We start from the raw sequence: 26,946 nt of genomic DNA, 5'->3' as shown, positions 1-26,946 counted from the left end.
ACTCTTCATCATGATCAAAACTAACTGGAATTACTGCTCTAGATTGCACCATTCTTAACTTCAGTATGTTGCTGAGTCACAAAATCAGAGCAAAGGGCCACTTTGGTAATATTACATTTTGTAAACAGTCCAAATAGGATTTTAAAGCATTACCAATTTTTATTATTAGCCCTGTTTCTTGCCCCTCCATTTCATTTCTTTGTTAACAACAAGCATCTGCATTCCCAGCTGAGGATATCACAGCTTGTCCTCCAGCTGGCAGGGCTCATGTTTTGACAGATACTGGCCTTCCCCCCAGAAATGAAGGGAGCCAGGACCTTTGTGATATATATCCAGACTGTCTGGCAAAAGGATCATATCAAAAGTTACTGATCACCTAAAATACCCTAGGAACATATGTTCTAAACCAGAAGTCGGGGGTTGTGACCACCCTGACCTTCACATATTGCTAAGGGAGGGGGCTCTGTACTGAAAAGGCTGAGAACCCTTGCTCTAAAGCATGTGTGGAGACCTATGGCTCCACAATTAATTCTTATAGGCCTCATTTCAAGAAAGCACATGTTTAAGTCCCACTGAAGTCAATAGGGTTTAAGCATGAATTTAGAAGTTAAGCTTGTACTTAAGTGCTTTCCTGAATCAGAGTCCGGTGATGAACCAGGTTCAACAGTAACTCAAGGATTCTCTCTTCTTGACCCTCTTGACCCACTTCTTGAGGAAGTGGAGCACCTCAGAGGTAATATTCTTAACATCCAAGATTGGCAAGTGTTTCAGACTGCACCACTGTCAAAAGTAATTGAATTAGAACATATGCTGACAGGTAGAGGATTCCCAATGGTACTGTGGTGGGGAGGAGAAAGTGGTGTTTGGAAGTCTGGAATCTGCTACGAAAGCAAACAAAGACAAACACCAATTCCAAATTAAAAACAGTCATTTTCATTAATTTGGATCTGATCATCTGCCTCAGAAACAGGAAACAGAATCTTACTATGAATTCTACTCTTACGGTCTATCTGGTCTGCAAACACCTCTCCATAGATCATCCAGTAGGGCATATAGAAGATGTTGCGGGCTAGTCTCCAAGAGGGCTCCTCATCTGGGTGCAGGATAGCTTGGCGGGCTACTCCGAAACTCATCAGAACCACAAGCATGATGACCACAAAGTACAGCATGTCAATCATCTGGACAGAGGGACCACACAAATATTTTTGTCATAATCAGAAGTTACGTACACGAAAGAACGTGTGTAGGAGAGTGTGCAGGAAAACCACCAAGAAAGATTCACGAGAATAAAAAAAATTTCCCCAAACTAGTTGTTTCCTAGATATTATTATGCTGTTACAAATACTGCTCATGAGCCGAAAACATATAAAGTGTAAAAAAATTGCACCCAAGATCCATTTAAACAGGTAATATGCTTTTCAACTAAAAGGACTATCAGACTATATGGCTTTACAGACCAGATTCCCCTTGCATTAGGGACACTTTACCCTGTCCTGCCAAGCCAGGAGACCTCTCAAATCAGCATAATTTGCCACAGTGTTAACTGCTAGATTAGAAGGCATACTTGTGTCCTGGCAATCTCTTGCTGCTGTAATGGCCCTTGGGCTGAAGTCAGTCAGTTCAAATCAGAGCAGCCTTCAGGGTCCCAGGATCTGAGTTGCACAAAGGTGGCTTAAAGCCACCTTTGCAGCACCTCTCCTGAGTAAGATCGTGTGCTCCTCAGTTGCAGTGGAGGTTCTGGGCCTATGAACTTTCCTATGCCTGGTATGGTATGGTGTACATTTATGGTGCCATGAAACTGTATAACAGCAGCAATGACAATAGCAACAAATAAATAATGGTACTTATTTTCGGAAAGAGAAAGCAGAGTGAGCGTCTTCATATAAGTGCTTGGGCCAGTGACAAGAGTATATATTTGAACTCTTTCTAGCCATACTTTCCCTGAACACACAGAGGCAGCGACATGTTGGACAGTGGCTCTTGTTAAAATTCTGCCACTGACTTGAAGGGAAGTATACAATGACTTCTCTGCTGCTGGTGGTGCTTTCCCTCTCTGTTTGCTGCTAAGTTACCCCTGCGCGAGAGGCTTACATACGAACACTGCTGTTGTGCAACGTTTTGACTTTGGAATGCACCAAGTGAAAGGTATTTTCATCTCTAAGTGCTAAAAGAACTTCATCTCTTCATCTCTCTCAAGTTGAATACTCCCTCGTATCATAAATATATACTCAATATATATTTTAGGAACAGAGGGCAAAATTTTCAAAGTCACCAAAGTGATCTAGGAGCCTGAAACCCCAAATACATATGTTCCAGAAAAGTTCATCTTAACAGAAGTCTGTGTTGTTTCACCTCCTTTCTTAGTTACAGTTATATTCAATTAAATGGAAAATCAAGCGGACTCCCTAGAGCTGCTCCCCTCCTCCTTATGAGTATGTGTATCCTTGGTATACTGGGTTTATTATACGCTAAGGAGGATAATTTTATGGGAGCCTATTTTTACAATATTGGCAGCACAAAGCTCCAAATATATTAGTTCCATTAACTGGAAGCGGGTTTAATACTATGCTTTGATGGAGGAAAGCCAGTTTGGCTTAGATATTAAGAACCACAAGCTCTGGGCAACCACAACTCTAACTGAAGTCAATGGGAGTCAAAGATCCTAAAAGGGCCTCTGAGAATCAGACTCTAAACTTATACATTTTAAATCCTACTTTTATGAAGGGAAATACCCTAAAACGGTTCACTGAGACTTATACTGAGATTAACTAGACTATTCTGAAGAGACTGCAATAGGACAGAAAAGCAGGGTGTTAAGGATAAAAGGTATTGAAACAATTTGAGAAAAATTATCTCTTGAATTAAGGTTATTATTGGTGTACCCAAAATCTCTGTGGGAGTATGCAATTCACGAGTCAAGATTAAGAGCCCTATTCTGCAGCCCTTATTCACAGATCAAATAGGTGAGCAACAGTTGCAGGATTGGTATCTAGAAGAAGAAATTATCTTACTTTCCCAAATCTGCTTTCTTACATAGTTTAATATGCATCCTTAAAAGCAAGCCTCTAGCTACAGAGGTACTAACCATTTTTCCAATCATCATGACATAGGGTCCCAAATACTTGTTCACACCAAAGATATCCAGTACTCGAATGTACCAGAAAATGATATCCACACAGTAGATTACTCTTCCATAACCCATGTAAGGCTGGTTCTGTAGGCGAAGAATTGCTCCAATTATAAATACTGAAATAGCCACCATATCAGTGATATTCCAGTATTCCTGCAGCCAGACTTTTACTTTCTGGCTCAGCTTGCCTGGCTCCGACATCAGAATCTAAAAGCAAAGGGAAAAAATCCTGAAGAAAATCTGTGGAGTGCATTTTTAAAATAATGGTGGTGAGACAGAGGGCTGACTGGGTGTAATGGGTTTCATCAGGACTACTTACGTGGTGGGCAGGATTTGTCTCTGCAGCAGAGCACATCACTGCTTACAGACTCCATTTAATTTTTCTATTTTGACCCAACTTTCATTTAACCGTAGGATTTCATCACAGTCGCTTAATTCACAGGCTGTGGTCCATTAACTTTTTGTCCATATTTATATCCAAATCAAAATTATATGAGATGTTTATTTTAGGAACACGGTGGGTCAAAGGGGATACAGACTGGGAGGGAACTACAGTGGGGTGAATTGATTTGGCAGTGGGTTTTTGTGCTGTGCTACCAATCTGTAAGATCCGAGATTATAATGAATTAAATACTACTACGAATTTACATACAAAACACTTTCCTCCCTCCCAACCTCTTCATCATACACCATAACTGATCAATGCAACATACATTAATTGTGCATAACAGGAGGCTATTTAGAGATTATATCCTCAGGCCCCCCCCACCCCCCAGGGAAATATACGTAAGAAAGGGGCAGTGAATTCAGGAAACTGCAAAAATTACCTAATGGAATTTTTGACTGATCTTTTGCTCAGGCAGGACAGTTCTGAGAGCCCTGGAGTGGGTAGTAGTTGAAGTCCCCTGCCACTGGTATAGATTTGGAGGAGGTGCAGGGAAGGGAATCTCCTGCCTCATGCAAGGCTTGCCTGTCTACACTACTCCTCCAGCCACCATTCACCATTTATTTATAAATGGCAAGTTCTTCCCCATTATTATGTAAAATAGCAGTTATTGGTGTGATTCACATTACCTCTCTTACTTTCTCTAAAGCCAGAGTCACAATATAGGATATGACAATCCATTCCTGGAGTGAGGGCCAGCGGTCCATCCGCACCAAGATTATATAATTGAACAGCATTAAGTAACCCAGGTATGATATCTGGAAAAAAGAATCCTTTATGTCCATGGACTCTAGGCATTAGTGTGCAGGGCTGTTACACAGTAACTGCTTTGTCCATGGCTGCATAGACAGCATTTAGTTACTTGAGATCCTTCCAAAATTTGTACACAGAGTCATTTGCAGCAAGTTTAAGTGTATAAAGTACAGAACATAAGTGTAAATCAGCAGAAACATACCTAATATTCAGGAACATATTCATAATTGTCCACTAATTTTGGATGTTCAAGTTTCATAGATACCAAGGCCAGAAGGAACCATTGGGAGCATCTAGACTGACCTCCTGTATAACACGGGCCATAGAACTTCCCAAAATAATTCCTAGAACAGATCTTTTAGAAAAGCATCCAATCTTGATTTAAAAACGGCCAGTGATGGAGAGTCCACCACAATCCTTGGTAAATTGTTCCAATGGTTAATTACTCACTGTTAAAAAATTACCTTATTTCCAGTCCAAATTTGTCTAGCTTCAACTTCCAGTCATTGGATCATGTTATACCTTTGTCTGCTAGACTGAAGAGACCATTATTAAATATTTGTTCCCCATGTAGGTACTTACAGACTGCAATCAAATCATCCCTTGGCTTTTTCTTGATGCTAGGGGCTGATTTTCAAACTATACCGAATGCTTACAAACTTAATAAAAGTCAAATGGGGAAATAATGGCCACAGTTGTCACAAGCTGGAAATCCAGAATGAGTGGAGACTTTTGAACTTTTTGGTATTTAAAAAAATTAGATACAATAAAGCAACACAGAAGATGGAAAAACAATTTAAAAGATTTTAACTGTGTCTTCTTACGTTTTAATGGGAGTTAGACCATGTGCGATGTGAATTTTGTTATGTGTTCATGTACGACGATGCTAGAAGCGGTATAAATTCATAAGAGAAACAGATGCCAAGGCCAAAGTGCATTTTGTTTGTACCTGTTCTTTAAACTATATATCAAGATGTTTTCCCATTATTTTGTTTTAAATTAATATAAAGTAACAAATTGTTAATAATCAAAAGTCAAGATGACTTACTCACCGTATAAAACCAGAACTTTACAATAGGTGCATTATAGAATTCATAGATTTTTTTTCCAATAGGAAGGCTCCGTTGCTTTTTGTTTCCATTCTCTTCATCTCCTTTTCGGGAGCCTGTATCAGCATTTGCATCCTGGAAGACAGAAACTGGCAGCTTGTCACCAATACAATATCACCTATGAGAGGTTCTTTCAGTCATGATGCTCAATCATCTGTCAGCTACAGAAAGCTTCCTTCTGAACAATAGGACTCTATTCTCTAATCATCCATTTCCATTGCACTTTGAAAAATACAAGGCGAGGTTCTTAGCTGTTGTAAATTGGCATACCTCCACTGATCTCAATACAGCTACATCAAATTCACACTGGCTGATAATGTGGCCTATATAGTCTCAATACTCTAATATACAAGGATTTTTGTTTCTACACAGACAGGTGACATGGAAAATTTGCAGATTTCAATCTGAAGTGGCCAATGGCATAACTGTAGGCAATTCTGAATATTAAGTATGCTGGCTAAGTTAAGAACATTCTGATAAGGTTTAGTACCAACCACATTTTCCTCCTCTTTTTCTTTGCCATCTTCATTTTCTCTTGATGTCTGATAGGAAAAATCATCAGAAGTGCGAAACTCTAGGAACAGGATGGTTGGCGGGAAGAGAATCCCCATTATAACCTGGGCAAGAAAAGAGTTATCACTTCAATGCATCATTAGATTTTTTTAAAAACAACATTATTTCTTTTGTCGCCATCATTTCTCTGAATCGCATTCAACATACAGGAAGCTACTGAAATAATTAGTATTTACAAAGCACAAGTATTACACATAGCACTGTAAAGAGTTTTAAGATAGAACATGGAGCTTGCTCTGGAAGACTTATATCTGTAGATACATTGCAATGAAACACATCAGAAGGTAAAAGTGTTGCAGGACAGAGTTCATCAGCTAAATTCAGTGGAACAAAACACAGCAGGATGGTGAAGGGAGCAGGTTCTTACCAAAGCTTATAAATTACAGTCTGATGTGAAACAGGGGGTTCTCAGAAGAGTTTTGAAAGAATAAAAGGGGGAAGCTTAGCAAACAACAACTGGGAAAGCTTTCTAAGCATGAGAGATAGCATGCAAGAAGGCACTTAAAAAGAGTTGGAGGACGAGATAAAAGGAGTAGTTAGGGGAGGGAATGAGAATAGAAGGTTTGGGGGAAATACAGGTGAGGAGGATAGAACTGGAAGGTTAGGGAAGGCTGAATTTTGCATGGAAGAGGAAGGGAGTCAGTGAATAGATTTAACAAGGGAGAGATGTGATCTGAAAGAAGGGAGAGGATCGTGAGATTTGACGCAAGAGTTGGAGAGAAGTGGGAAAGTGGAAAGTGAGAGACTTGAAGATGAGACAGGTCAAGAAGAGAGGAAAAGCAGAGAATGGATCAGGATGTTGGCAGGAGAAGAAGAAACATACAGATGGATATTGTAGATGTTATGGTGTGAAAAATCAACTGGATCTGGTGATGACCTGGAAGTGAGAAAATGAGAGATGGGTTGAAGATGACATCAAGGTGACAGGCCTACATGTGGAAGGCAGTTTTAACAATATAGGATAAGAGAAGGATTTCACCTGATTATAGCCCAGAAAATCATATATTATCCTCCTCACAAGCAACACCAAAACATTCTTCACACTGTGTGTATCATGTGTCTCCCCTTTGCCAAACTTAACATTATTCATGTTTAGCAGTTATTCATTCTTTGAACCCACTGTTGAACAATCACCTGAGTCTCATCAATGGAAAGACAGAGAAATCAGCAGAACAAGTGTTCAAGCCCGCAAAATAAGAAAAGATTCTTCCTAAAAAATGTGTTTTTTTCCCATTGTTCTACTCTTTGCTATTCTACATTGGTTCTTATACCACCCTTTTCACTGTACTATCTGAGCTCCTTCCAGTATTGCATTAAGAGATGTGACTAGCATTTGTCACATGTGGTTTGTTCTCTCTCTCTCATGCTTTATTATGTGGCCTTCACCACAGTAGTAGCTGAGCATGATGAATGTCTTTAGGCTTCTCATGTAATATAACTAATTTTCATGGCTGGGCTATAAACTTAAATGAACAGCTTTTGTCATATATCTGGCTTTGCTTCCAGATTTAAAGTATACTAAGCCTTTTATTGCCTACTACCCCCCTCTGCCATGGGGATGTTGTCACTTAAATATTCTGAGGTAAGGAGCCAGAAAAATTAGCTTCACAAAAGAAATACTTTTAAAGCACCCCTATAATTAGGGGGCTGAATGGTTATATGAATAAATATACTAAATATGATACAATACTATATGCCATAGCTGTATCTTCAACATCAGTGCCAAGGAAATTACTGCAATTGTGTAGAAGAAATACCTTAAGGCCTGGGTTTTTCCGCATGCGTAGCCGCCCCATCCACATGTCTGTTAATAACATCTGGCTGCAGGTGTGAGCTATGAAGTCCCTGTGTTTAGCTGCCACAGCAAGTTTTAGGCAGGTGGAGTTACTCCAGTTTTTCAGTTCATAGGTCAGCAATTTCATGGCAACCTGTTCATCATGTTTATAGGATTGATCTAACAACTCAACAGCCAGCTGGCCAAAATCTCTGAAGAAAAGGAGACATGCAAAAAGAATCTGATGCACTTTGCTTAAAAATTTTAGTGTTCCCTTAAATTTGATTGTAAACTCTTTTGGGCTGGTACAGTGTTTTCCCATGTGTTTGTACAGCATCAAGCACAACTGGGCCTCAATCATGATTTGTGCTAGCATGCAAAAGCTCCACACAAAAAAATATAAATGATAATTAACTTTGGTGCTTAAGAAGCTATTGACTAGAAATGTCATTATTGCTTGTGAAATATTTTTGATCCTTTGATTACAGGCACTATAGAAGTTGTAATTGTCATATTGTAAACTTCTAACATTCTAAGGACAATTATAATAAAGCCAATTACATTTGAAAGTTTTGAAGAAATTTGTTTAAAACTAAAAAAGCAATAAGGCACAGAGACTAACAAAACCAAGTAGAGTGCATAGAGTAACACATAATTTTCATTCCCTTTAAACTTATTTTTATTTTTAATCACCTTCAAACATGTCAACTTCTGTCACAGCTCTTGTGAGACTGTTTGTGATAAAACTTAGTAGACGAAATTTACCGCTTCAGAGAATTCATGTACATCAGTTAATCCTGACCTAGTGAGGTAAACTAATTTTATTTTATAAAGGAGGAAACAGGCAGAGAGGTTAAGCAATTTTCCTAAGGCCACAGAGGGACTCCAAGATATGATAACTCAAAAGTTCTTGCATCCCAGTCTTGTACTTATTTCCTCAAACTTCATAGATGAAAAAGGTTGGTCAGAAAAATGGGCCAAACAATCATTCCTGTGACCCACCATCTTAAAAATTAATTACAATTGCTCAAAAATAACTTTGAGCAGTCCATATGGCCCCATATATACAAATGAATTATGCACTATGTGCCAATTAACTAACTTTGAGTTGTTGTCCAAATCCTGAGAGATGTCATCCACCAGTTCACTCTCTGAAGACTCATGGGCCATGGATTTGTACAGTTTACATGCCACAAGTGCTTTGGCCATGGTCTCCTCCCCTCGCTGCCAAAGAAAGAGTGCCATCTTCTGCCGTTTCATCAGCACTGCCCATACCATGAGTTCATGAAATGGGTACTGAAAGCGGCTGACTTCTGGGTCATCCACATCAATATCTATCTCTTCCTCCTTTTTCTTTTTCTTCTTCTTCTTCTTCCCTTTGGTTGGAGGCTCATCATCCTAAAGGAAAGCAAAACAAAATTCTTGCCACAGAATTCTGAAAGCTATTTTGACCCCTATTCCATGCACAAAGAACATGTTGAGATGACTACTGGCATTTCCAAAAGAAAATGTGAACTTCCCATTAACAAGAAGCCTATGTTCCTTGAATTACATCATGTTCTGTAATTTAATTTCTGATTTGTTTCTATAAAGAATGCCAAAAACAAAATAATGAAATAATACCTTATCAACAGATCATGCATTGGGTTAGCACTCCTGGGTTAACATTTTGGCCACAGAACCATTACTTGCATGCTTCATTATGAGTCACTAATATTCTATGAATATAGTAGAACCCTATTATATTAAAGTTATCACTTTACACAAGCCAGCTAGAGTATAAGCGGAATTGTACTGCATGTGTAATTGCCCTGGTTGCTTTGCGGTAAACTGAAACAACTTAGGACTTTTATTCTATTGAATTGTCAATGGAGCTTCATTATAAGTAGATTACGCTGTAGTCTCTGATTTGATATGGTCTCTCTCTATTCCTGCAGAATAATGCTTCATATCAGGCATCAAAGCAATTTTTAAACCAACATGCAGATGAAGAGAAGGGAAAACAGGCAAAGGGAAAAGGCAGATAGACAGAATCCTTAGGAACAGAGTTAAGATACTAAAGGGAATGTTCACCTTTGAATAAGGAATCTCCTCGTATGTATGCAGTACAAACTGAAGGTATAACTATCCCATTTCCTAAAAGGATAAGGAGGATAGGCCATTACTACAGGAACCAACATGGAAGTAACTGAAGGGAGATACAGACAATGGAGCAGGATCCTAAAGGGAGAAAAGCCATGTTGGGGAAATTAAGGTTTAAACAATGTAGGAAGAATACTACATATATCACTATAGATAGAGCTATTGATAATTTTTAGGGCTCGATTCCACTATCAGAGATGAAGTGCGAGTAGTGGTGATAAACACTTTATAACATCAATCCTTGTGCGTACAAAGTGCACTAGATTCTTTTAAGGAAGTATGCAGCAGCATGAGCTATATATACGAGTTCAGAATTAAGTTTTAGAGCAGGGGTTCTCAAACTGGGGGGTCGGGACCCCTCAGGGGGTCATGAGGTTATTACATGGGGGTCGTGAGCTGTCATCCTCCACCCCAAACCCCGCTTTGCCTCCAGCATTTATAATGGTATTAAATATATTTAGAAGTGTTTTTAATTGATAAGGGGGGTCGTACTCAGAGGCTTGGTACGTGAAAGGGGTCACCAGTACAAAAGTTGGAGAACCACTCTTTTAGAGCCTAAGATTCCAAGCAGAAGTCTTCACTTTTTCCTTAAATTCATCTCACTTCTTCCTACTTTCCAACAATTTCAGGAAGGGAGAAGTGGTCCTTATAGAAATTGCAGTGGTCATTATTCACATGCATTTAGAAAAAACGTTATCTGTCTTTCAAGGAAAAGGCTGTGCACACACAGCCAAGTACCATTTCAAATCCGAAGACGAGAACTGCATTTTTTTGGTAGAAAAGAACAAGCGATGATTGCAAAATGCCAAATAATTTATAGTTAATAGTAAAGAAAATAAAAAACTGGAAATGAAGAAAGTTAATATTCCCTCTTCTTTCCACATGAGCACAAAAGATTTCTTTGGAATATTTTTTAAAAGTTAATTTTATTTTTCACCATTTCTTTTCTTTTAGATAGACAGAACTGCACCCACTGCACGATGAAGAAAACAGAATTAAACTTCAAAACACTTCAATTTGTTCTGTGTAAAGCATTTGCCACTGAAGAAAAGCATAAAAACATCAAAATATGTTCTTGGAAAATACTGAGTAACCTGCATGTGAATAAGGCCACATATCTCAGAGCTCGACTCTGTGGTATATAAATGAGACCACATCTCTTCAGGTCTTGTTTCCTCCTGTCTGTAACCTGAGCACTTTGCCCTAAAGCTGTTAGAAAATATGAAGTCGATCTGAGAGGAAAATTAAGTTTATTTACACTTTCTTCATACAAGGAAACGCTGCTTATCTGCTTTGGAAAACATAGGCCTTTGTGCATATATATTTTACAACTGACTTTAGCTTCAACATAAAACTCTATTCACTAGGGTTACGAATTTTGGTTGGATGTATTCCTGGAGATTTCATCACATGACATAATCTTTAATAAAAGATTAATCTTTAAATCCTGGAGACTCCAGGGAAATCCTGGAGGGTTGGCAACCTTACTATTCACACAGTGAGAATACAAGCTTACTTATATGCTTCATATACAAAAGTCCTTCATCTTTTCAGATACCAAGTATCTAACTGCTATGTTCTAAGGTATTCACACAGTGAGAATACAAGCTTACTTATATGCTTCATATACAAAAGTCCTTCATCTTTTCAGATACCAAGTATCTAACTGCTATGTTCTAAGGTATCTATTAGAAATGTATAGCTCTGCCTTCAGATCAGATACTGAGCTTTCCCAAAGTTTGTTGGAATCTAAACCAGGGTTCTGGTTTGGGCCCATGGGAGAGACAGGCCCCAGGTACAACATTTGGATCGAAATCTAAACTTCCCTGAAGTTCTGGGGTGGTTGGGGCAGGGCTCAGACCTGTGGCTGGGATGCAGGTTCAGGTCCCCCTCATCTTTGGGCTGTTTACATCAGAGCAGTGCTGATATGCTCTGAAATAATCAGCTATGTTTTACAACGGAAGAAAATAACGAACATAACACTTAGTTAACTTGACTGAAAAAGCAATTTCCCTCTCTGACCTATCGAAGGCTATGTCTACGCTACATCTACATGTAAGGATGTAAGTACAGATGCAGCCAGTCCAGCTAGCACAGTTATAAATAGTAGTGTAGATGGGAGACATAGCTTAGGTGAGACAAGCAGAGTGCCCTACATGCCTTAACCCCCAGGGTACATCCCTACATGGCTCTCTACATGCCCAAACCATGCCCTCGCACATCTATGCTGCTATCTTTAACACTGTAGCGTTTTGCTGCCTCTCCCCTGTGAGAGCCTTTCCTTCCCACTGCCAGAGCCTTTCGCTGCCGTGCGTAGCTACACACCAAAGTGACAAGTATCGACACAGCCTGCCTTTCACAGCGGTGTGTAAGACAAACGTAGTGCCTGTACTCTACGTGCTGCTATAGACAGCCTAAATCTTCCATGCATAAACTGCACTTTAAATATAAAGAGGATTTGACCATAAATTACTCAGCTGCTGTATTCTCTCTCATCACTATGTTCTCTGTGTTCACATCTAAAATTGTTTTATCTACAATATTTTCCAACATGGGAGTCTGTTATTACGTAATACTACTAAAAAAACTGCTTGAGGATTATGTGAGCAAAGCTCTACGCAGAACTCAAGACCTTAAATATAAAGCAGGTTGCTGGTATTTCAAAAGTAATCTGTAAAATAGAAGATCCCAGCCAGAAACAATTTATATTAAATCAGCATAAAACTGAGAAAGCCCAGAATGATGCAGAAAGGTGTTTTTCCTAGTTATATGAAAAAAAAATCCAACTTACCTCCATTCCTAAAAGTTTAAGAGCTTTTGGCTGCATATTTAAAAGAAAAAAGAAAAAGAAAAGAAATCTAGTTAGATGGAGGGGAAAATGCAAAGGTGTAAGAGTGCCAAAGAAAGTAATTTTTTCATTTGCATAGATAGGAACATTATCTGGCTAGTAGCTGTAACTCTATTTTGGAAGGGAAACCCCCCCCCCACAAGCTTCTTATCTTGCCCCCCCCAAAATCATCCTTCGACTCTGATACAAAAAGACCACTTCTGAATTAAAAACAAAAAAACAAACCCATTTAATCAGAGGCATCTATGAGAAACAAGCCCGTGGTGAAACCTGTTTTCCTATTTTTTTCCCCTTAGAAATTAGAATCTTTGTTCTATTACATTTTCTTAAAATGACTCCTCTTTATATTCCATTAGCTTCACGGTCAATACTATATTCTGGCAAGAGAACAGTTTATTTTGGGTAATAAGCCCTTACTCTTGGAAGCAATCTTTTACAGGATATTTGCAAAATTGTTCCTCTTCTGAGGCAGCTCCTTTGGCTTACTTGGATTGGGCCCATGGATTATTACAATTACTTGCTCACTGAGTTGTAGTTTATCCCTGTGTTTATTTTATATCACTATTTTATGCAGTTACAGTAACTTTAGAAGGTCATGCTCACAAATTAAAACTAGGAATGGCTAAACATGCATAACACCACAGTTAGAAATATTTGTTAATTACCAAGAAGCGTGGAAAGTGCATACTTGCACATCATATTTAGCACCTATTGGGACCCTGAGTCTTTGTTCTTCAGCTCAGATATTTTGTATTATCCTCATATTAACTCCACAGGCTGTTAAATGAAGATCAAATGGACACACAGTGGTTCACAGAAGATTGAAGAAGTGGAGAATTAGTTATTTTGATTATCAGCACTATGGGGAAATATAACATTAACACATTCTTACCCTCTTTGGTCCAAATAAATTATTGTAAAGGGTCCGAAAACTTTTTCGAGTATAGTTGCAGCGATAAGCTCCACCCATGAGGTATTCAAGTACAAGACCAATATCTATCAGGCTGATATGATAATCAGGTGGAAGATTTCCCTACAAAATACAAAGTGTATTTTTAGGATATAAAACAACAATAAAGCATATACAGAGAGTTGCCTTGGCTATATACAACATGACACATTTATACTCATACTTGGTAGACTTTAATATTTTATTCATTATTAACATAACCATCCAGGAAATTTTTTTTACTTGGGGCCAAATTCTCCCATGTCTGTCTATCTAAGGGTAGAATTTCAGCAGTGGTTGTTGGTAACATATATATCAGTACAGAGTTATTTGCAGCAGTTAAATATAATATGTAATGGAACAATAAATGTATGAGGCAAGGGAAGAAGACAAGAGCTTTATAGTTTTTAATATATTTCTGTTAAAATGGATACAATCACATTATTTTTAATAAATAAATGCAGCTGAAGATTTATAAACATTCTGTTGGTTATGTGCTCCATGGACATTTGATGTAATTTCATACGTTTTCATTTTATAGATAACTTGCTTAATTTTAGTGTGGCTATCTCATGGCTGAAAGATTAAAGTGATGACCAATCTTACTAGAGGTACACAGTGCTGAGAATTTAATTTGAAACCATTTTTAATTCAAAAATAAAAATGAAGTGTTTAATAGCCATGAGGCTTGGTTCTGCAGAACCTGACTGATGAAAGTACTCTTCACATGCATGAGTAGTTGCTCTGAAGTCAATGGGACTGCTCATGGGAGACAGGGCTTGCAGGATGGCCCCCAGTGGCTTTGAGTTCTTTGAACTGAATTAATAACATTCCATTCCATATTTGAATGGGATTTCGCTCTGCAAACTAATCTGAACAGCTTTGTCTATTTTAAGGTTTTATTCATGCAAGAATTAATTTTGCTTTTGAGATGGTTTAAAGATGGCTTTTTGTATAATGGAGTGGGTGGGTTTTTTTCCTGTACCCCTTAATAAAAATCAAAACAAGCATTTTATTACTATAACATTTCTACTAATACGCTACTTGAATACTTATGATCTGTGCAATAATTTAATGAGATATCATTATAGTGCTCATACTCCAAATGTATACATATTATCACGAATAATTTTATACAGTACAAGATTATAAACAATATTAATACATTTGATAAACTATAAATATACTATGCTACTAAGTATATTCAGTTATGGAGAACATTATAGTACTTGCAAACTCTACAGTATACTAGATGCTCAGATACCATAGTGATGAGCATGGTATAAAAACCTGAATATAAACAGAAAAAGTCTGTATTTAATTTACTCATCCTCAAAATGTGAGTCTCTTGTGTTTTAAAATAAAAAGTGACAATTATAAATTAAAAGGGGATTGCAAATTGTGAGATTCGTCACGGAAATCAAAGATAAAATTATCCATATTGGACAGTATAATGTGTCCTTAAGATAAATATAATAGTTCAATGGACTTTAGATAAGTCCCCAAACGAAGTCAATGGAAAGACTCCTATTGACTTCAGTAGACTTTGGATCAAGTCTATGATGAGAAATCGAACTACTAAATTATTATTTGTTTTAATTATTCTATTTATTTCAGGATAAGTCCGATTTGTTTATATACCTTGCTTTTAAAAAAGATAGCAATTACCTGTAGTATGCTGATGCAAGAGTTTCCTCCTGCTTCTGAAATGTGTCAGTATACACTGTAGCTTTTACTGTATGAATAACATTTTTCCCCACTTCATTATTATCTACAATTCCCAGCCCATCATGTACAGGGAAATTTGGGTTAATCTGCTGTCTAAACTAGGTAAACAAGCAGGTTGTATAACCTGTATGGTCATATTGTTAAAGATTGGACAGTTACATTAAATCTCCCAGAACTGTGACAGAACACTATCTTTCACTGTTCTAACTGTATCCTTTTTTGCACACCACAGCAAGGTTTAGTCTAGAACACCACTTAGCAATAAACTACGATGAAAGCGCTACATTCTAGGGAAACAAATCACCTCAAGGTTAACCCAACCAAATCCCCGAGCTTGTCGCTGAATGAGAGTGAGCCATGGAAATGTGATGACCAGAAGGAGAAAGATGGACAGATAGAAAAAAAAATACACAGAAGAGAGTTAGTACCATTGGAAAATGTGAATCATGAAAAATTAGATAAGAATTAAACCCTGAGGTGGATCATTATGGATTATACATTGACCCAATCCTGCAAAACTTTCATGAGGAACTCTCACTGAAATCAGTTGAGGTGTTCCCTGCAACAGAAATGCAGGATATACTCCGTGTAGCAAAACAGAAGCAAAACCCATCAAATATAGTGAATTTAAGACTAAGCCTTACAGTACATTTATATGCAGTGGATGGTAATGAATAACAGATTCATGACTTCTAACTCTGAAGTGTGGAAGTGACTTTCTCCCAATGGAAGTGGTGGAAGTAACATTGCTTGGGAGTCTGAAAAACACACTAGTAAATACACAAAAAGGAACAATCCTGCATTGGCAGGTGGATGGACTGGATAATGGAGTAGATATTTTCTCTCTCTAACTTCTGATTCTGTAATTTTGCAGGGAAATATTTTTCCGCTGTAATGTTGTATGTAAGCTTCTTTTGATATAAAAAGAAATTAAGTATATTTAAATCTGGATTGAATATCTTACACTACTAGTGATTTAACTTCCCTCTCCTTAAAAACTATAATTTCATTTCAAAGTTTTATTTTCCATCTACATTATGTTCACTTCCCCCATTGATTTGTACAATTAAAATAATCATGAAAATAAATCCCAATATCTGGAAATAATATAAAAACTTACCTTTTTCACATCCCTGACTAGCAAATGCAGTGTATTTGGTGGACCCAATCTCTGAAAGAGAGATCATTCATATTTTGTTAGGTCTTTAATTCTTCCCTTTGATTAAAAAAAAAAGCATAGTTTCTGCAAAGCATTAGAAATTTGGATGTTAATTCCCTGAACTATTATTTGTTCATTATTAGAACAGAACATCAGTATGTACTGTTTTCTTCATGGATAAAAAGATCGGAGGCATAACTGGCCAAAAGTAACAAGTCACTAACAGAGTTTACAGCCACTTTGTGCTGCTAGGAACCCTGTGCAATGGTCCAGTCCTCAGATATACATCATAGGAGCCTTCGGGTTGCCTTAACTTGCAAAGGCTGCCAACAGCTACAAGGGGCTGTAATCCCCACCTGGGAATCGCAAGGTGCCAGGATGCCTTGGCACTGACCCTTTACCTTTGGCCACACCTCCCACACTAACATCAGGGAGAGTTGATGTAGGAGTAGTTGATGGCAGCTCTGTGCCTCTGCAGGATCTACTCAGGGGGAATGCCGCATCAAAAATGACATATTCTGTACCCAATATTTTACGATTCTGCAAAATTCTGCACATTTTATTTATAAAAATAACACAATATAATCATGCTAGTTTCAATTATTTTGTAATTTATTTCAAATACCTGTCAGCAACTATGTCTACAATAATACAGACAACAAAAAAGAGTCAAGAAATGTTTTTTGACAAGTAGATTCCTTAGTAGGTTCCTTAATACAGAACTCTGAGTAATAATTCATTTAAACTACAATATGGAAACGTATTTCCTGCACCCCTCAGAAGCAGTGCAATGGCTTGGGGAAGCCAGGGATAGTGGAGGAGCTGAGGGAGAGGGAAATAACTGCTGAGAAGGAGCCTGGGTGTGAACTCGGAGGGTTGTTGGGTGTGGGTGGGAGAACAATGTAACAGGTTTTTGGGAGGGGGAAGGGTTTGTTAGGGAGCCACCACCATGCAGACCCTGGCTGACCCATAGTCTCTCTCATTTAGTCAGGCACATCTGCCCTGTCCCCATGTGTCCCTGAACCCCCCCTCAGCCCCTTCCCCATCACCATATGTCCCTGCACCCCCACTTAGCTACCTCCTATCCCCATGTGTCTCTGCACCCCCACTCCCATTCAGCCCCTGCCCCAGTCTGTCACCCCCACTAGCCCTTCTGAACCCCACTCTGACCCCCCAGGTGCCCCATGCTGTCTGTGTCCCCATATCCCGTGCCTTCTGATCTGCCCCCATGAGCAGGGTGCTATGAGGAAGGCAACTTCTTTCTCTTTCCTAACTAGAGCTGGGGCTGGTCCTGCCCAGGAGCCCCTCCTCTGAGTTCTGGTGCCACAGTGGCTCCTCCTGGGTGAAAGGAGAAACTGCAGCACCTTTCCAGCAGAATGTATTTTTTGTGGAAGAAAATTCTGTGCAGCACATGAATTCTGCACATGCACAGCGGTGCAGAATTCCCCCAGGAGTAAGTACACATGTTCTGTCTGGGTTTGTGCAAAGGAGATTCTAGTCCCAAGCAGCCTATGTGTTATAAAAGAGGCAGCATGACCTAGTGGATAATGCACTGGACTGGGATTCAGGAGAACTGGGTTTTATTCCTGGTTCTGCCACTGCCCTGCTGGGTGACCTTGGGCAAGTCACTTTGCCCCTGTGCCTTGGTTTCCCCATCTGTAAATGGGAATAATGATACTCAGTGCCAGGTATAAAGTGCTTTGGGATTTATGGATGAGAGTTTCTATATAACATTTTATTATTACAACAATAAAGAATAAAGAAATGACAACTAACTGAGGGTCAACAAGATTGTCTCACACATCAGTGAGGAAGTTAAGAATATGCCAGTAAAAAGCCACAGTTATTGGCTGATATTATTGTTTTAATGGCAATACTAGTTATTGAAAATTTCTTAATATGCATTTTAAAAATAGTTCACTATATTTACATGATAAACCATAAGACCATCTAAAAGCTGCTCTAGGCTTAATCAAGATACTCTGTGTATCTTAAAAGTATTATGAAGCCAGGAGTTATTACAGTGACTCCCTCTAGTGATATGCACCTTTCGTAGACTGTCAGTGCACTGAGTTTTTTCCCCCTGCAATTGTTGAAGTATAAAATGAAACCACCAGTTGGACAGTTTCTGTGCCAGTTATTGGGGGGGGAAAGGGAGAAAGGAAAAGGTGTCAACCGTGAGAGATACTGCAGTTTATATCAGCATCACAGCTCACTCACAGTATTATAAAGCTCTTCTAGTCGAGGAATAGTGAGGAAGCGTTGCATGTTCACTCCATTTTCAATCAAGAGTTTCACAAAATCAACTCGATCCAGTACCAGGGCGTCCAGCATAGCCTGCTCCAGGGAATTCACCTGAGAGTTGAGGAGAGAGAACACAATGCAAACCCTGGGCAAGTAAGTCAGAGATGCTGTGCTAGCAACTGCAAACTGAAGTTTTTTGGTTGTTTAATAAAAGAATTCACATGTGAATTTCAAGCCATGTTCAGTCATCTACACATCAAATGTAATTTTGAAAAATTTGATTTTGAAAAACATAGTTTAGATGTTGTGGTTTTGTTTTTTGGGGTTTTTTTGGATGTGTCCTTAATGTTGAAGTAATGAGAGCAGTAAATGAAACCTTTAGGAGAATGATTGTAACTTTCAGTACTTTTTGTTTGGTATCTTACAGCTAAACCAAGTGAAATGACACATTATACGAAGAGGTGGGCTTGCTTGCTATGTGTGATGGGAGCAGGTTAAATTTAAAAAGAATGAACTGCACAAACATAAAGAGTGTTTTGTACCATAACAACCCACATAGGCTGCTTCCATTCAATTGACAAGCTGTTGCCTCAAATAGAGTGAAGTGGCAATATGCACTCTCTCCGATCTTCTGAAAAGAAATCCCCAAGTTGTTGCTGGAAATATTGGTCAGCTTCTCTTAATATGGCCAAACATGGGAACAACCCAACAGAATATTCAACTTAAAAAAAATTAAAATAAACTGATAGGAAATTCAAAACACAAGAACTGTCTTCCTATAAAATGTAAAGTCTCCCCCACCAATCACTGATGAGCTAGAAACATTCAGAGGAATACTTTTTTGTAATGGAAAAAGTATATATTTTTGCACTCTTTCTGTTCCCAAATATGGTTTATTCACTTTGGTTGAAACCTTCCAAAACAATTCACTCCTGAACTGAAAACAAGCCAGCCAAATTTCAGTCAGGAAGGAAAAAGATTGGAAAACGCAGAAGTATTAATAGCAACAGAAAATTACCACTTAAAATGGAAATGCTTGTGTGACCTTAATTATACATATTTCTATGCAATCTACCTATAATTATGAAGACACTTATAAAATACATAAAAGTAGGGCTGTCGATTAATCAAAGTTAACTCACGCGATTAATTTTTTTGAGTTAATCATGATTTAAAAAATTAATCATGATTAATTGCACTGTTAAATAATAGAATACCAATTGAAATTTATTAAATATTTTTGGATTTTTTCTATGTTTTTCAAATATTTTTATTTCAATTACAACACAGAATACAAAGTGTACAGTGCTCACTTTATATTATTTTTGCTTACAAACATTTGCAGTATAAAAATGATAAACAAAATAAATAGTATTTTTCAATTCACCTCATACAAGTATTGTAGTGCACTCTCTTTATTGTGAAAGCATAACTTACAAATGTAAATTTTTTGTTACATAACTGCGCTCAAAACAATGTAAAACTTTAGAGCCTACAAGTCCACTCAGTCCTACTTCTTGATCAGCCAATTGCTAAGACACAAAAGTTTGTTTACATTTACGGGAAATACTGCTGCCTGATTCTTATTTACAATGTCAACTGAAAGTGAGAACAGATGTTTGCATGGTACTTTTATAGCCAGCATTGGAAGGTATTTATGTGCCAGATATGCTAAACATTCGTACGCCCCTTCGTGCTTCGGCCACCATTCCAGAGGACATGCTTCTATGCTGATGATGCTTGCTAAAAAAATAATGTGTTAATTCAATTTGTGACTGAACTCCTTGGGGGAGAATTGTATGTCTCTGTTGGGATATGTAAGGGTTAAGTAAAGACATTGAAAACCGCTGGTGTGCTGGCATGGTATCAGGCAGTAGGCACAGGCATGCACTATTCCTTTCCTTAATAAATAAAGTCCTGCCCTTTCCCCTCCGTTCTCCTTGTTAAGAATTGATAAGTATTGCAGCTACATAAAAAATGTGGGGATCTAAAGGATACCTTTTGGGTAAAGAAGTGTTATCTCCTCCTCCCCTCCTTTCCCAGCTCCATAAGCGAGCCCTGGGTCATGGCCCCTTCCTCCTTCCCCTGAAAACTGCAAATTGAGGGAGATTTATGGCAACAGATTGTTGCAAAGAAATGTATTTTCAAGGTAAAAATGCTTGTATGACATATGTAATGCTGCACACAATGGAGAGGGGTGGGCATACTAACAGAATGTGTGTTTCTATTACCTAATAAGGGTTCTTGGGGTGTTGTAATGGATGCAGGCGTTTACATATTAACTTAAATAAAAAGAGTGTGATGTAATTAATCCAGTGCTTACTTGACAATTGGGTCAAGGGGAACAAGTATCGCAAAAAAGAAGCCTATACTCATATCCGGCTTTGTTTTACCCGCATTCTGCCATATAGTTCATGTTCTAGCAGTCTCAGATGATGACCCAAGCTCATGTTCGATTTAAGAACACTTTCACGGCAGATTTGAAAAAACACAAAGAAGGTACCACTGTGAGATTTCTAAAGATAGCTACAGGTTTCAGAGTAACAGCCGTGTTAGTCTGTATTCGCAAAAAGAAAAGGAGTACTTGTGGCACCTTAGAGACTAACCAATTTATTTGAGCATAAGCTTTCATGAGCTACAGCTCATTTCATTGGATGCATACTGTGGAAAGTGTAGAAGATCTTTTTATACACACAAAGCATGAAAAAATACCTCCCCCCACCCCACTCTCCTGCTGGTAATAGCTTATCACACTTGATCTTCTACACTTTCCACAGTATGCATCCGATGAAGTGAGCTGTAGCTCACGAAAGCTTATGCTCAAATAAATTGGTTAGTCTCTAAGGTGCCACAAGTACTCCTTTTCTTTTTTAAAGATAGCTACAGCACTCGATCCAAGGTTTAAGAATCTGAAGTGCCATTCAAAATCTGAGAGAGACGAAGTGTGGACCATGCTTTCAGAAGTCTTAATAAAGCACCACTCAGATGCGGAAACAACAGAACCCGAACCACCAAAAAAGAAAATCAACCTTCTGCTGGTGGCATCTGATTCAGATGATGAAAATTAACATGAGTCAGTCCGCTTTGCTTTGGATCGTTATTGAGCAGAACCGGTCATCAGCATGGAAGCATGTCCTCTGGAATGGTGATTGAAGCATAAAGGGACATATGAAGCTTTAGTGCATCTGGCATGTAAATGTCTTGTGATGCCGGCTACAACAGCGCCATGCAAATGCCTGTTCTCATTTCAGATGACATTGTAAACAAGAAGCGAGCAGCATTATCTCCTGCAAATTGTAAACAAACTTGTTTGTCTGAGCAACTGGCTGAAGTAGGACCAAGTGGACTTGTAGGCTCTAAAGTTTTACATTGTTTTATTTTTGAATGTAGGGGTTTTTTTGTACATAATTTCACATTTGTAAGTTCATCTTTCATGATAAAGAGATTGCACTACAGTACTTGTATTAGGTGAATTGAAAAATACTTTTTCCTTTTTTTTTTTTATAGTGCAAATATTTGTAATAAAAAATAAATATAAAGTGAGCACTGAACACTTTGTATTCTGTGTCGTAATTTAAATCAATATATTTGAAAATGTGGAAAACATCCAAAAATATTTAAATAAATGGTATTCTATTCTTGTTTAACAGCGCGATTAATTGCACAATTAATCACAGTAAATTTCTTTAACCGTGCGATTAATCACGATTAATTTTTTTAATCGTTTGACAGCCCTATATAAAAGGTCTCCCATGCCTCAAAATATTCCAGGCATCAATATGTCCCTCACAAGAAGTGTATTCCTTTCATTTCATGTTGGGTTAATGTGTCTATTTGCATCACTTCTAGGGCCTTGTAGAAGGTAACTCATTCTTTGATTTATCTTTGGGGTAGGCTGGGTGTGTGCACATGTAAACTGAGAAGAACAGATTAGAGGGAGGAGTCAAATGAGATAAAGAACATAGCAGCAACTGGAAGAAAGATGCCACTTTCATCTTACCCAGTTTAGTAGTTCAAGCTTCCGTGGATCTGTTTCTTCTTCTGGCTCTTCTTTCATTTTCCCTCCCTTTTTTTTCCCTTTTCCTTTCCCTCTGGCTGCTTTAGTTTGAACTGCTGGGGATTTCTTTTCCTTCTCAGGTGCTGTGCCATCAGTCACTGTAAGGCTTCCTAAAGGCTACATTTAATAATGCACAAATATTAAGATAATACAGTCAATTGTTTTGGCAATTGGAGGATTGTACATCAATAGAATGTTCTATTGAATCTTAATACTACCAGGTTTCAGAGTAGCAGCCGTGTTAGTCTGTATCTGCAAAAAGGAAAGGAGTACTTGTGTCACCTTAGAGACTAACCAATTTATTTGAGCATAAACTTTTGTGAGCTACAGCTCACTTCATCGGATGCAAGCTCACGAAAACTTATGCTCAAAGAATTTGTTAGTCTCTAAGGTGCCATAAGTACTCCTTTTCTTATATTACCACTCTCTTTTACAGTGGTGCTGTGTGTAACCTACCCTCACTCAGTGTGGCATGCTGTCCCCCTCTAGCAGTGGCTGGGCCACATATGGAGATTGATAAGCCTCATACAGCCTTAGCTAACAGGGCTGGGTCTTTCACCTTAGGCAGCGTAAAGGCTCATGCTTTAAGATCTAAACATCCCAGATTTGATCCCAGCTGATTATGACTTACTCAGGAGCAGAAAGTAACATATAAAGAAGAAAACAGAATAGGCAGAGAATTCCCAGTTGAAAAGGCAACGCCTATTACACAATCTTTATCTGTAGTGGCAAATCTCTCAAAACACCAAGGCCCAAATTGGGACATAATGTGTGAGAAAGATCCAAAATGAGGAACACCACACTCAACAAATTCATGCAGGGATTCATTCTCTGAGTGCAAATAACCTATTCCATAACCATTTGAATGATTCTTTATTCCTGATATGAGCAACAACATTTCAAAGTGGGACAACACCATATATTTGTAGTAAGTAGTTAAGTCTGGGACTCAAGTGGATGTCTCAAAGTAAGGTAAGACTGAGAGGTATGGTAAGATGCTGAGTATGCGCCTTGCACTTTACCTTCTTTTCACTTTTTAAACATATGTAGGGAAATAGTGGAATGTCAAAGGAAAAGCAACAAGCAGATAAGGTACAGAAGGAACCAGTGTTAATAAGAATGCCACATGGCTATCAGCTGACCTCTATATAGTCGTATGGACTAAGGCCAGAGAGGGAAGATTGCACCTAAATGGTGCATTCACATGCTAAGATCGTGCTTATGTTCATGTCTCCTCAAATGTACCTATTCTCCACTACACCCTTCTCCATCTTAACCTGTGCTCTTGGGAGAAGGGAGGAAGGCATGCTTGAGGCTAGAATTGGGCAAATAGCGAATTTTCAGTGAATCAGCAATTTCAAAATGTTGAAAAAAATTCATACCAGATGGAGCAAAACGTGTCATTTAGGCTTCGACCATTTAACGTTTTTAAATTTTTAAAAATATTAAAGAAAATTTTGAAACAAAGATAATTTCAAACTCAAAAAATACATTTTTTCAAATTGTTCGTTTTTTTTCTTAAACCAACAATTTGGTGAAACCAACTTGAAATCACAAAATGCTTCAATGTCACCAAATGTGCATTTTTCAATTAAAAAAAAGTTTTGGCTGACAATTTTTGAGACTACTTCCCCTCAGTTTGGACTGCTGCACCTAGCACTTAACTTGTCCTCATACATAAGTTACACAACATTTATGCTAGACCACAACAAATTGGTTCATTGTGCAGAGAACTGCAGGATCAAGGCCATAAACGTTTGCTTAACAAAGCTTTCTTTTTTGCACAAAGTCCTCTCACACTATCCTGCTATGAAAGCATTTACAAGTCAGGACAGAAATGGATCTGTAAACTCACAGCAAACACTACATCAAGGGCAATCTTCATGAATTTGAAATGACAATGAATTGTAATTGGCTCATGTAATTTCCATAAAGAGTTGAAGAGTACAAAGATGAAACTGAACAAACAGAGGTAGGTTTTGTTTGCCAGTTGGTATTTTTTAATCTAAACACAATAATGTGGAGATTGGAACATTTCCTCCAAATAAACTGATTTCTAGTGATACTTATATTGTTTAGGATCCCTACATCCTCTTTATAAAAATGTTTTTAATGGACCGTGAATATTGGAAACATCACATTGCTCTCAGGGAAGGAATAAAATACCATGTACAGGGAGGATTGTTGGTTAAATTTTTAATGACTGAGGTTTCTAAATTAAATAAACCTCAATGAAATACATAGTGTGGATGTAAAGTATTTTACTGACCATTTTATTGTACGTCATTTCAAGGATGACATCTAATTAAAAAAAAAAAGAACCTTACTTAATTCTTATGGCCTATTTTATTCTGGTTCCTCAGAACACTTTGTAATAACTTGATACCAGATGGTTCATGTAGTAAAGCAAAATGCACCAGCATATTGAGTCACCAAACTGGCTTAAAACAAGGTTTATTTAGTTACATGAATGACTCTAAGGGTGAAATTTTCAAAAGCACTGAAGTGTCTGATCTTCCCCATTGAAATCAATGGGAGCTTTACCATTAACTTCAGTGGGCCCAGTATCACACTTTAAAAATGATTTAGGAGCACAAGATCCATTCCAATGCCTTAGGCACTTCTGAAAATCTCACCCCTAGATTCATTTGGCATCATCTCACACACTAAGGGCCTGATATTCAGCATTGGTCTCTTTGTGGTAATGATTTTGTCCCATTAATTCAAACTGGGATTTTCAAAGGAGTCTCCTGGGTGCCTTTGTAATTTCCAGCCCTACTGTGTAATTTATTAGAGCTAGACATCTAACCACCTGCTTACACTCACCAGTTAGGCAGCCTGAGGTCTAAGTAGTATTACTAGAACATTCACTATGGGTGTGATGACTGATTCTGCCGAGGCCTGGTGCTTGGTGTACACTACAGCATTAGGTTGATGGAAGGCAGCTTACGTCGATCTAATTATGTCAGTGTACACAATACAGCCTTGCTCCCGCTGATGGGGGAGGGGGAAGGGGGAAGGAAAACGCTCTAAGTTACACAACTTCAGCTATGTGAATAACGTACCTGAAGTCGACGTACTTAGATCTACTTAACGCGGTGTCTTCACCGTAGTGAGTCGACGGCTGACGCTCCCCCATCGACTCCGCTTCCACTTCTCGCTTGGGTGGAGTACTGGAGTCGATGGGAGAATGCTCGGTGGTCGATTTATCTAGACTAGACGCGATAAATCGACCCCCACTGGATTGATCGCTGCCCGTCAATCCAGCAGGTAATGTAGACAAGCCCTGACGTAATAACTCCACCTCCATGAGAGGCATAGGGCTTACACTGGTGTAATGATGTAGTATCTGTGTAGACCCTGAGTTACTTCCATTGGCTGCTGGCTGTCATCTTGTCAATTTCACAACTCCATGCCGAAAGCTGAGCTGTCACCGCTGGGTGGGTGAGGGGCTCCAGCTAGAGTCTCTGGCTTCCCCTCTGGGCTCTTTGCGCCCACCCCACTTGGAGCCTGGCTGCTGCCTGGAGGCTCCCAGCTCCCAATGGGGAGCCCAGTTGCCATCTGGAGGCTCCTGGCTGCCTGTGCGGAGCCCAGTTGCACCAAGGTTCCTGGCTTCCTGCTGAGAGGCCAGGAGCCACCCGGCCTCAGACGCAGAGCTCCCTGCTGGGAGCTGGGGCACTGGGGTCCTGGTGGCGGGGAGCAGGGAGCCAAGAGCTGGGGCTGGGGGGGGGGCAGTGGGGGAGGGGCAGCCGGGCTCCCTGCAGGGAGCTGCACATGGAGCTGAGTGCCCACGTTCTCAGACCCCCACACTGCCCCTCTTAAGTCGATGGAAGCACTCCTAGTGTAGACACACAGCACCAACAGAAGGATGGCAGTGTGTACATGAACCACGAGAGGTTTAGGACTTATATCAGTGTAGTTAGAGTGATGCCCTAACATAGGTCGATTTAAATTTCTAGTGTAGATATGCACTCAGCATAAATCAGGCCCCATTATTTGAATTTCTTGCCTCAAGAGGAAACATGAATACATTCA

General features: G+C 38.8%; 1 protein-coding gene across 1 annotated transcript in view; it reads right to left on the bottom strand.

Moving 5' to 3' along the window:
- The window catches only part of TRPM1 (transient receptor potential cation channel subfamily M member 1), a 142,059-nt gene that overhangs the window by 15,843 nt on the left and 99,270 nt on the right, over positions 1–26,946 (bottom strand). The window contains exons 11-22 of the mRNA XM_077829323.1: positions 22,855–23,028; positions 18,831–18,965; positions 16,572–16,622; positions 13,667–13,807; positions 12,718–12,747; positions 8,887–9,182; positions 7,768–7,996; positions 5,932–6,054; positions 5,381–5,512; positions 4,205–4,333; positions 3,086–3,337; positions 1,004–1,178 (exon numbers count right to left, since the gene is read on the bottom strand). Of these exons, the coding sequence (XP_077685449.1) occupies positions 1,004–1,178; positions 3,086–3,337; positions 4,205–4,333; positions 5,381–5,512; positions 5,932–6,054; positions 7,768–7,996; positions 8,887–9,182; positions 12,718–12,747; positions 13,667–13,807; positions 16,572–16,622; positions 18,831–18,965; positions 22,855–23,028 (1,867 nt within the window). The remainder of the gene's footprint in view (positions 1–1,003; positions 1,179–3,085; positions 3,338–4,204; positions 4,334–5,380; positions 5,513–5,931; positions 6,055–7,767; positions 7,997–8,886; positions 9,183–12,717; positions 12,748–13,666; positions 13,808–16,571; positions 16,623–18,830; positions 18,966–22,854; positions 23,029–26,946) is intronic.

This window comes from Eretmochelys imbricata, chromosome 10 (assembly GCF_965152235.1).
Source record: "Eretmochelys imbricata isolate rEreImb1 chromosome 10, rEreImb1.hap1, whole genome shotgun sequence".
Classification (NCBI taxonomy): domain Eukaryota; kingdom Metazoa; phylum Chordata; order Testudines; family Cheloniidae; genus Eretmochelys; species Eretmochelys imbricata.
The sequence above is the reverse complement of the archived record's forward strand: the minus strand, read 5'-3'. Positions and strand labels throughout refer to the sequence as shown.